Raw genomic sequence first — 12279 nt, forward strand, 5'->3', positions numbered from 1 at the left:
AGCCCACCAATGATGGCATTATTACAGTATCCTCATCGATCTGGACTACAACATCTGAGGTTGCTGAACAGGTTGCAATAGACGTGGCTCCGCTAGACGATGGGAGAACAACAATATACAGTGACTGGAGATCAGTAGTACAGGCATTCGGTTGGGGCACCATCTCAGAATCAGCCTTTTGGATCTTGTGAAATAAGGAGGTACAACACACAATCGTCTGGTTGATATGATATGTGGGCTTTAACGTCCCAAAGCCACCATATGATTTTAAGAGACGACGAAGTGGAGGGTTCCGGAAATTTCGACCACCTGGGGTTCTTTAACGTGCACCCAAATCTGAGCACACCAGCCTACAACATCTCCGCTCCATCAGAAATGCAGCCGCCGCAGCCGGGATTCGAACCCGCGACCTGCGGGTCAGCAGCCGAGTACCTTAGCCAATAGACCACCGCGTCGGGGCACAATCATCTGGTTGCCAGCTCACATGGGACAGATCGAGGGCGCTCCATCCAACCTCAACGAGAAGGCCCACAGAGCTGCGTGAGGAGTCATCAACCACGTAGCTACTGAATGGCGTGAGGATGAGGTTCTAGACAACAAAGATCCTCAACGACGTACAATAAATTTTGCAAGAACTTGTATATGAGGAGGCGAAAGTATTTGCCACCGCCCAGTAAACTGAACATGCCTCAGGCGTTAACGCTCAGACTCCTGCAGGACGGGGCATATCCCAGTCTTGCACTCTTGCACAATATTTATCCTGAAATTCAGACTTCAAACACTTGCGCACTTTTCTAAGACTTTGCCAGCTTAGGTCATATGCTCTGGCGGTGCCCTGCGTTACAGGCTGAAAACGTTACAGCGTCAAAGTGGGATGCTGCACTACGCAGTACGGATTTAAGGACGCTGCTATGGGCAGTCCAACGGTCCCACGACGTGGCTGTCAGGTTAGGCCTATCTGTCCCATCGTGGGAGCAGCCTAAAACGTGCTAGTTCACGCCCCGATGAGCCTATAGTAAAGTTTTTCTATACCAAACCATACAGTGGAAACCTCCATCGGCCATTCGATCATAGTTTCACCGACGCTCTCAGTAAGTTTGGTGGTTCATCAATGGTGCGTTGCCTACTGATATTGTTCGGAACGGGGCATGCCTTCATTCATTGGCGTGTGCTTAGTAGACCGCAGAGCTTCCCCTTTAAGGGGTATATATTTTTACGAGCTAGGGACCAATCCGGTTCTTGTATGAAGTTGTAGGTGTGCGACCTTTGCCTCTGCGTGCCGTGGGACACACACTTGAAGTTCCGAAACCCGCGCTTCCTGCAGAAATTCATTCACGCCAGGGTACACTCCCTGTTTACCGGACACGCTCACGGAGAAGGCGGGAAAGAATCTCGAAGAGAAAGAAGGTTGGGTTATGCCCCTGTCACACAGGCACCCGAGAACACCATTAAAGTCTCTCGTCCTTACGACAAGGGAGACGCGGTCCATGTCACACGGCCACCCTTACGCAAATGAAGGTAAACGGAGCATGTCGCGAAGATCGTTCGACTATCTCCCTTTGCAACGGGATGAGTTACTCTCGTCCCGAGCATCTGCAGGTCAGAAAAAAATTTCGAGCTCTTAATGTCTGCAATAAGAACAATAATACATTTTGGCAATATTAAAAGTTCTTTTGTTGCAGTACTCATTCATAATGTGTTTTTTTACACATTTATATATACGCGAAACTTTAGTGCAGCCACACCGACGCCCTTCACACGATGCTTCGTGAGTCGGGCCGGGTTCTGCCATTTAAAAATATTTCGACCGCGCGTGTGCTTGTTTTAATCACCGTGTTTGCATTCGCACATGAGAGGAATGACTGACAGCACTGCATCATCATCACCTTCTTTGACAGCTGCAGGTTTAGGTAATGGAACCAGACCTAATTCAAGGGTAGCTTAAGGGCTACAAAAACAACTAGTCATCGTGCACGGCGCAATTGTAAACAAACATAGCATTAGGCACAAGGTGGCAAACGTCACTTCCAGCATCGCTGCATTTAGCGAATGCGTTTTCATTTGAAATAATTTTAATGTTTTGTTCGCTTCGGGCCTACCTAATATTGTGTTTTCCTGAAAACCGCGTAACGAAGGTTAACACACACAAAAGAGCAACTAGAAATGAAATTAGGATACTCTGCGAAAATGAAACAGCACCGGCTGAGCCCCCTCACGGCTACTATTACAGCCTTGTCATTGCTGTGTGACACTGTCACAACTCCATCTCCGTCAAACTGCCTAGGGGAGATTTACGTTGACGAAATATAACAGAGTTCGATGGTGGCCGTGTGACTGGGGTATTACCCTGCAACTCGTTCGCCGGTCACAACGCCCGCTGAAAAACGTGCAACAACGCCACGCTGGAAAACCAAGTGGGAGAATTTTTAGGAGGCGTATGCACTGGCTCGTCTACTGCCGATAGATGTTGGCGTGTCTGCGAAGAAGTCGACTGGTAACCGCCTTCGCCTCAACCAAGAACGGCATTCTGCTGCTGCAGTGCGAGGGGCTCGCGCCACCTGATCGGCATACTAGCCATGCAGTTTCCGCTCCTCGTGTTCGCAGCACACGTGGGTGTGCTCACATATCTGAGGATACGAAAAGTGAGCGTACCGGAAATAACGTACGCCACTCGTCGCATGGCTGTGTACGTACACGAGGCTGCTTGGTGTATTCTACTACATCCTGAGTTGCAGACGATGACCAGCTTCTACACCATATAATGGCGATGGTCTAGATGAGCAGGTCATGCCCCGCCGCGGTGCTCTATTGGCTGAGGTACTCGGCTGCTTACCCGCAGGTTGCGGGCTTGAATCCCTGCTGCGGCGGCTGCATTTTCGATGGAGGCGGAAATGCTGTAGGCCTGTGTGCTCAGATTTGGGTGCACGTGAAAGAACCCCAGGTGGCTGAAATTTTCGCAGCCCTCTCCACTACGGCATCTCTCATAATCATATATCGGTTTTAGGACGTTAAACCCCACATTTCAATCATGGAGCTTCGCATGGCAACGACAGCTGTGCACTTTGGTGCCGATACACAAAAGAGCCACTTAAATTCGGTAAATAATTACTGTGTCACTTTGTTTTTGCTTCTTTTTACCGTGAAAGAATAGTTCATTTCACGAGGGCATCATCCGTCTCTTTCCTGAAATTAAACGTTGTGCAGATGGCAGATGCAATGACGTGCCTTAAATAGTTGTTGCATACAGTCTTGTATATCCTCTCAGTAAGAGAAAATTTTCCCTGATAAAGGAAAACTTGCGCTGAATTTTACCTAGGTTTTTCGTAAAATTTAAGGTAACTAACCCTTATGTACGTTCCTTAAGGATATGTATTTGGGAACCTTGCATTTGAACTTTCTCTAGGTAGCCGTATCACATTCAACAACAACAGTTGTGCCCCGATAGCTTCCGCGCCCGAAACAACGCACCTTCTAACGTCGTGTCGTATACTAACACAATGAAATGCGTTTTTTCCGTTTAGGTACATTAGGTTGCTGCAGTGGCGTAAATCTTAAAAAAACACTAGAGCGCGCGGTAAGGGACGAGGGCATTTTGTTATGGTCAGCATTCTGTTCCAAAAATGGCATTTTTATTATATAAGAACAATTCACGCATTGCAATAAAAAACGGCACTGTTGTAAAAGCATTTACAACAGGTTTTGTTGGTTTCCAGTCATAATACCTGTAAATAATGACACCATATACCATGGCGATGTTATTTCGAGTGCACTTCCTTCCTGACAGCTATCCACATCGAACAATTCAGTGATCGTCACGTGGCTCCGCCGTGCGAACATAATATGAAATCATAGGAAGCGACCGATATAGCGCGTGGCGACGCGCGAGACGGTACACGTACCGCAGCGATCGTGATAAAAAGAGCGCAGCCACCGCCGGCCGCCATTCCGACGTTCGTCAATCGGAGGAGCTGCACCTACGTGTTCGACTTAGCGACGCTTCTGTTATCTAAGCTAGTGACGAAGACGACAAAGATGGAACCGGCAGCTAAACAGCAGCAAGCGGCGCAGGCCAAGGGCGGCAAGACTGCGGTTTTACGAGCGGCTTCGACAGTGAGTGCCATCGACGGTGCCAAGAAGCGCCGTCGCCGCCGCCGTGAGAGCTACAGCCTTTACATCTTCAAGGTACTCAAGCAAGTTCACCCTGACACTGGAATATCGGGCAAAGCAATGGCCATAATGAACAGCTTCGTGGCCGACATCTTGGACCGTATCGGCGAAGAGGCAGCCAAGCTTTCCATCTGTTCTCACCGCAGCACTATCACTGCGCGTGAGATCCAGACCGTGACGCGGCTGCTGCTGCCCGGTGAGCTGGCCCGCCATGCTGTCTCTGAGGGAACCAAAGCAGTCAGCAAGTACACGTCCTCGCAGCCGGGTTTACCACCACCGGCGCCGCAGCAGTAGGCAGCCCTGCTGTACGTGTCGCACCTTCCAGGCAAACTACCGAAGCGGTGTGTGCTCGTTGTGAACGACACTCGGTGAACTTTTTTTTGTGTGGAAAGTTTATTTTTTTTGTCTTTGGCAATATGTATCTCGGTAATAAATGAATGCAGGCAGTGAGCTGTTAGTTTTTTTAAAGGCGTGTTTTATCGATGTGGTTATGGGTGATGTGAGACAATTTTTAAATAGCAAAGAAGTCAAAAGCATTGAGAAGAAACGTCACCTGATGCTCTGGGTTCCTTGAGTACAGCGAGCTTTGAAGTTTTTACTGCTCAAATCATGTCTAGCATTACCCTTGATGCAACGCTTCTTTGTCGACTTATTACGATAGCACAGGTGTATAGTGGAAAGAAAATGAAAAAGTGCGTGACAGGACGTGCACGGACGCACAGAACCGAGAGCAAACCAAACTAATGCATTAATAATGCATTACCGAGGGGCTGCATGTGAAGGGGTATTGCACGTACGAAAAAAAAAAGCCTTAGCATTGAAGACAATCTCTTCAGTTGTTGAGAGGACATGCATATACGTAACTGACGCACATGTTAATCGTTACTTTGGCGAAGGTTTGGAATATATGTTACGCGCACACTGTTCTCAGATTTTTTTTATTGTATTCGAGATCGAACGACAAGCACACCTTGCACAATAGGTCGCAAAAGACTACGTGGTGCGTTTAAGTGAAACTAAAGCTGCACAATGCTTTTTTCCGGGTCGGCTTTCGGTGAAGTACAGACGTGAGTAGAAGTGTGTAGATACGGGATCGCGTGGTCGATGGAAATCGATGTGCTCTCTGCCACAAGACACCTGCTGCGGTGCGCATGCGCGTCCCGTCGTATCAGTTGGTCCCGCATGTCGCTCTGTCCGACGCGCTCGCAGCCAAAACAACTGGGTGTTGCTGTCTTTGCTCCAGCAAATCTATGCAGTTGCTTTTCTTTTTTTTTGCGTAGCGGCTGCAACGGCGTCGGTTCCAGTGCCGGGTTCGCGTCATGATTTATAGTGGTTTATTAGTTTAACTAAGCGTAGCCACCTTCCCAAAACTTGATGTAGCTAAGCACAGAAAATTAGGTTTTTTCGGCTCAGCGTGCCTTCGTTGCGTTAAGCCAAGTTGAACCTAGATGAGCCTAGCTATGATGAAACAAGCGTAATAAGTACTAAGACATAATTGAAGTTAGTTTTTATGCTCATTGAATTTCATTTACCTTAATGAGACTAAAATTGGTGAATAGTCATTAGTGTCTTCATCAGCTTATACTCTCTGAGCTCATAAAAGTTAAACATCTATTACATTCATTGTGTTTTATTAAAACTTGTTTAATTACACCTATTTAAAATCGGACTAGTTGGAGTCGAATCACACTTGTGTCTTTCTGTCGGTAGCTGAGCACCGTAACACCGTGGTGGTCGTACCCCTAATTGACTTCGCTTGATTCGAAGACTGAGTTTACTCTTGTTAAGAACGACTTGACCCACTTGAAAATTTTACTAGCCCACCCATGAAATTGACTTGAGCGAATTAGAAAACGTAATTGACTCACATTCATAGCGACTTCACGCAATACCGCATTGTAATTGACCCTAACCAAAACCGACTTCCTTCGATTCGAAAACTGTGTCGACCCACGTTTAGAACGGCTTCACCCACCACTGAAATTTAATTGGCCCACCTGCATTATTGACTTCGTTGAATTTGAAAACCGGTTAATCTCCCTGCATTCCTTCCCACCATCTCTTTATGTATCTCTCTCTCGAAGACCGAGTTGAGTCACGTTCAGAAGGACTTGGCCCCTTTCAAAGTTTAGAGTGTAGCGATCTAATGTCTCGAAATATCGGAAGTTAAACCCCAAACTTATTATCTCAACATTTATTTGGCCCACTTCCAAGATTGGTTTCGCCCTATTTGAATGCATGACAAAGCTTTGATTGCTTCATGTGTTATTCACGGAAATAAGAACCCTATGTTACAAGGCTACATGGTCAAGTAACGACGTCATGCCAAGGCCAATCTAAATAGGTCGCGAAAGCCGCAACGAAGAGTGGTCGGAAATATGTTGCGATAAACATCAACGCCCACGTGACGATTAAAGCGTGACAAACTTAGCGGATGGACAAATAATGAAAAAAAATATTTAGGTGTTTATTTTTAATAATTCTAATTTTATTTTTCACAAATAATTTAGTAGACTACTTTAATGAAACTTTTGTCATGTGTTTTTTGTTGAGTGCCCATTTTTTGTTTGTTTTTAGAAACAGCGGAAACATGCAGGCAGTCTGGTAATATGGCCCAATGTGTTTGCCCATTTTCAGAAAGAAGAAAGGAGAAGAAGGGCACTCTCACGTAGCACACGTAGCACGCTGCCTGCGTGGCGGTTGTTCTTGGCGTTCCTGTCCGAGTCCGTTCCTGCAGTAGCTGGTCCCTTCGGACTCTTTCGGACGGTAGTTTGGCTGAGCCTTGGGTGAATTTGACCCGTTGAAACTAGCTGACGTTGCATATTACTTCTTTAAGCAATCGAATTAGTGCTAATGTCTAATTTGTCTTCTGGCCAAGGATACAGCCCTTGTTCAGCCTCCTTACATAATGATGAATTGCCATTGGAATAGTTTTTCCGCAGTGGTGTAGCACCCCTGTTGCGCTGGTGCCCTCGAGTGGTGGATTTATCAGGCTCAATAACCCGAAGGCGATCCAGGTGGAGTTGCAGGCCATGACGCCGCACTTCCAGCTGATAAGTGATGTTTGTCAGTTCGGAAGAGGTGGTTTGGTATGCAGATCGTCAGATCCTTCATGCGTTTCTGACATCATAAAATGCAAGACAATTGCTTCGGTCCCGGTGAGTGCGTTTATCCCGCCTCATTTAGCTTGCACTAAGGGAATTGTACGAGGAGTCGACACTAGAATAACACCCGCTGAGACTCTGAAAAAGCTGTCTGATGCGGGGGTCATAGCTGTGTACCGATGCAACCGATTAGTTAACGGTGAGAAAGTCCCCATTGAGTCGGTTATTGCTACCTTTGCCGGCACTTCCTGTCCATCCGAGTTGAAAATATGGCCGCTCATTTTCAGAGTCGAACGTCTCGCTTCTCGTCCTCTCTAATGTCAAAACTGTTGGCGTTTTGGTCACAGTGCAGGGGGCTGTAAATCAAATTCACGTTGCGCATCTGTGGCGATACCCATCCATCGAAGGAGTGCAACGCCGAAACCAAAAAGTGCTGCCTCTGTGCAGGCAGGAAATCACGCGGCCGATTACCTGAACTGCACCGCAAGGTCCAATGAAACGCAACTTCTAGAAATCATGGACAGATGTCGTTACTTGCGGTGAGAAGCAATAACAGTTGTGAAGGATAGGGCCTTTCGATATGCCGGAGTCGCGTCGAGGCACGAACAACTAAGTGAGACGAAGATTCTTAATCTTATTGAGGCTGCAGTAGAAAAGGCGATGTCGAAAGCACTGGAACACATAGTTACGAGCGTGAGTGCATCTCTCAAGTGTTTTGCTCACAGATGACACAGCTGGTTTCTGCAGTAGCAGTACCGATAGCCAAGTCGGCACCTTGTGCAGTGAACTAGATGCCAAATTTAGCCCCACAGCAGCATTCCCGAGAGGAGAAAACCCCAATTTTGTCCGTACCCTCTTCGTTGACCCACGCGGAGGATCAGAATGAAATGGACGTATGCCAAGATTCCAGGCGTCAGAAGCGCACTGGATCTCATGTAAAATCTCCTTGCCCAAACACAAAACCTAAAAAGGGCAGCGAAAATGCCAGTGCACTTATTAAGGAGAGGATTTTAGAAGCTGCCGTTGCTGAAGTGTTTTGCTCGTCAACATAGATACCTTAAAAGTAGTACAGTGGAATTGTAGGTCTTTGATTTCTGCTTCTACTGACTTACTTTGCTTAATTATTTAGTTATATCCGGATATAATTTTATCTCAAGAAACCTGGCTTAACCCTGTTAAGAATTATCATTTAAACAATTTTAGATCCTTTTGGTTAGACCGTCTATCATTAGGAGGTGGTCTAATTATACTAGTCTCGAATAAATTTTGCCGCACAGCGAGCATTGCTTTTCAGCTTATGTCTACAGACTGTGAAATTTCGGCAATAGACCTCTGTCTGCCAGGGCACCGCCCTTTTTCACTTATAAACGCATATTTTCCAACGAGTTTGCATAATACTCAACAATTAGATACCGCCTTAGCTAATTGCAAGAATGATTTCCTTCTGACTGGTGATTTCAACTCACAACATCTTTCGTGGGGATTTCGAACAGACCCTTCTGGTACTCTTCTGTGGGATTGGATTATTATTAAAAACCTTACCTGCCTAAATAATAGACAGCCTACATTTATTTGTGGACGAACATGATCGGGATAAGATCTCTCGTTTTGCAGCTCAAGTGTTTCAATAAAGTCTTGGAAAACAATTGAGCTTCTCTTCAAACAGTGACCATCTTCCTGTATATTTTGAAATCTCATGTGCTGTGAATTTAAAGGAAAGAGAAAATATTGATCAATTACAAAAAATTTAAAGACTGCTTGCGTTCCAACATCAGGGCAGTGTCCAGTGGTCAAAATAAAGACCTCGGCAGAAATGTCTGTTCCGCTTTAAAAATCTCCAAGAACACTTCAGAATTTGTAATTGCTTCGTCGTCAACCAAAAGTGCCGAACCTAGAATATGTTGGAATAATGAGTGCACAAGAGACTATAGAACAAGAAAAAAGCTGATGGAAAAGACTTATATGTAATCAGAGTCCAAAAAATTGCAAGGATTATCAGTTCATTGCGGCAACATATAAACGCACTTCATCGCGAGCGAAAGAGCAATATGACCAAGAACATTTCGAGTATTTGTAAATCAAATAACGAACGTTCTTTATTCAATTTCCTTCGTGGTAGGAATAAAACCCCTATACCAGGAAACGTTGACTCAGTAGTTCGCACCTCACAGGAACTACAGGAATCATTGAATCAATTGGCTGAACAATTAGAAAACAGGGGTGGAATTCACAAAGCTTTCTCTTGGCTAGGCATTTTCTTAGCTAAGAACTCCCTTATCTGGAGGGATTACTATAGCGCGGGTATGAATTTAACTTATTCAGCACTTATAAGGGCGAGGAGGACCCGCGACAGCCGATGAAACAAGGAAAGAAAGAAGTGTGTGCCGATAATATCAAGGTAGCACGCAAAGCGTCTAGCATCGAGAGTATACGATGATAGCCAATGATTTGCTGCATCTAAGTTTAAGTTCCGCGAGCGTCTGCTACAGCACTTATGGGATGTCGCGTACGTTGTAATAGACGTTTTGGTGGGCTGTGCAAAGCCAAGCACTCGCCTTTCATCAACGACTGTAGCTAAGAAAGAAATTGGTCGATGGCCTTGAGCCATCGAGCAATTCATGCACTATCTCGTCAAGTACAAGTAAACAACACTCCAGATGCACCACACCAATGAAACCACGCATAAATCGATGCATGCAATGTTTGAAAATGATCGTCAAATGTCTTCCCTTGTTTAACGCGACCAGTTAGCTTACATTTAAAGGAGCTGCCCTGCTACTCAACTAATTCGGTGCAATCGAGCACTGTATAGTGGTGAACGTAAGGGTTTTTTTTACCTATAGTAAAAGGTAGCCTTTGCTACAATATTCTTATAACAACAAAAAGGAGCGACTTTTGTGCCTGCAGACGAATTGTGCGGAAATGGATAACAACAGTAATCAAATGAAATTGTGAGCGGAATTGCGCTGGTTCTATCCACCGCAGCATTTTCGTAAAGCTGGAATGCGAGAACGTGCATACGCTTACGCTTAGGTATGTGTCTACGTAAAACGAGGGAGACTCGTCGGGAGGTGTTTCAGTGCTATTGCTTTTCACAAAACACAGTGCGAATATTTCGTCCAGCGTTGTTTGAGTGAGCAAACAAAGCAAGGGACGCGTATACGAGTCTTGAAGTCGAGAGACGTTATCACACGTGCAAAGAGGACAAGAGAGAGAGAGAGAGAGAGAGAGAGAGAGAGAGAGAGAGAGAGACCCTCGTTTCATCTCCGCGAAATCTTGAAGTCGATAGATAATGAAGACAATTTTCTGGCCCAGCAGACGTCAAGGAAAGTTTTCGCAAAGCAGCGTCGGATGCTTGGAGAGCATAAAAAAAGTGGAGTACGCGTTTTATGGCAGTGACAGCCACACAGAAAGCGAGATGAAGTGTGACTGTCTTTAGATGTGAGAATCAACGCTAATTAGGAGAGTTGTGAGTTAATGAGCCAAGTCTTTCAAAATAACGATAATGGAAACAAACTGAGTACTTATCTAGTGAAAGTGACTCTAGTGACAGTGAATAGATAATAGTTGATGAGCGTTGTCAGAGGCCAATATATATTTTTATTTTCTTATTTATATTTGCCAAACTATGAGAAGGTTGCCTACGTTAGAGCCGGCTATCCCAACGTCACGACAGTAATGTACAAGGTAAATAGCGCACGGTTATACAGTCACACGTGGCAGTTCCTATATTCTAGTAACCCAGGGCAAACACATTCCAACTATTTTTTCTATTTTTGACCAAGTTTAACCGGACCTTTTGGTATTTGGCATCATTCAAAGGAATGAGGATATATGAGCAATAGGGTGAATGCAAGCACTGCTGCAGTGGACGAGCGGTTACAGCGCTCAGCTACAATCTAGAAGGTACTTGGTTTGGATTCGCAGAGTCACCGAGCACTTTCTTTTTCAATGGTTGCCCGGCCTGACATTATGCGTGGTGGCGGGTACTAATTTTTTTGAGAAGGTGGCTTTCGCACTTTCTTCTTTCACTCCCCTTTCGACCCAAAAGCGTTGTACCATGCTACTTCATAAATTACATAATTCAGGGTTCATAACTTTCTCCTTCATCCTCTCTTATCGCAAAAGTGTCCAGTGCTGAAATACCAATATCATACCTGGTATATTACTTTTCACGTGTTTGGATATTAGACCAGCGATGAGTCGTCACGGTTTTTTGAAGAAAATGTACACATGCAGCGAGCTAACTGCTTGCGGCCAAGTTGACTGCCTTTGTAGGGACACGCTTTCGTGCTAATTTGGAGGGCATCATCACATGCAGCAAGGCCAAAGAGCACAGACAGTTAGAGCAGACACAAACAGAGTAATCAGTTTGTGTCTTCGCTCCCGCTATCTCTCATGCTGCGCGCTTCAGTGTAATGTCGCTGTCAATGGTTAAAATGAACTATAGAAGTTAATCGAGTTCTGCTGAGAGGGTCCCCTATTGTCCAGAATGGAACAGAACAATGGCAATTTGATTTGTGTCATAGAGAGATACTTTGCTTTTGGTTACTAGAATAATTTTTTAAACCAAACTTTATTTTTGATTAACGACATTTCCTGGGCAGATGAAAGGTGCATGGACAAAACTCGTGTATTCTGGTTGACTAGGTTTGTGACCTTAATAGAAAATGCCGACCGGTATTACAATATGCATAAATATCACACACATATACAACTACGGGTAATAGCTTGTTTATCCTGATTAAAATTGATATGTTGAAATCGACATATTCGACCAACGCAATGTGTACAAGATATGCCATGTAGAGTAGCTATGCTCTAAACTAATCTTCGATGGTTGGTTGACCCCATTTTACCCAATTTCTCGCCCATGACTGTAGGTTGGCAAACGAAACAACTTCTTTAAGCTCACATATTTTGTGTAAGGTTACATTCATTTTTATGCAGTACAAAACAAATTGAAATGTATAATGGCTCAGAAGAAAAAGAACTCGAGACAAATTCA

At 45.0% G+C, this 12279-nt stretch overlaps 1 protein-coding gene across 1 annotated transcript; it reads left to right on the forward strand.

The window, feature by feature from the left end:
• Positions 1 to 3871: 3871 nt before the first annotated feature.
• On the forward strand, positions 3872 to 4617 carry LOC119186812 (putative histone H2B 3). The gene has a single exon (XM_037435216.2). It carries the CDS (start codon positions 4033 to 4035, stop codon positions 4459 to 4461), a length of 429 nt encoding a protein of 142 aa, XP_037291113.2. The 5' UTR covers positions 3872 to 4032; the 3' UTR covers positions 4462 to 4617.
• Positions 4618 to 12279: the final 7662 nt, after the last annotated feature.

This window comes from Rhipicephalus microplus, chromosome X (genome assembly GCF_043290135.1).
Source record: "Rhipicephalus microplus isolate Deutch F79 chromosome X, USDA_Rmic, whole genome shotgun sequence".
Classification (NCBI taxonomy): Eukaryota; Metazoa; Arthropoda; class Arachnida; order Ixodida; family Ixodidae; genus Rhipicephalus; species Rhipicephalus microplus.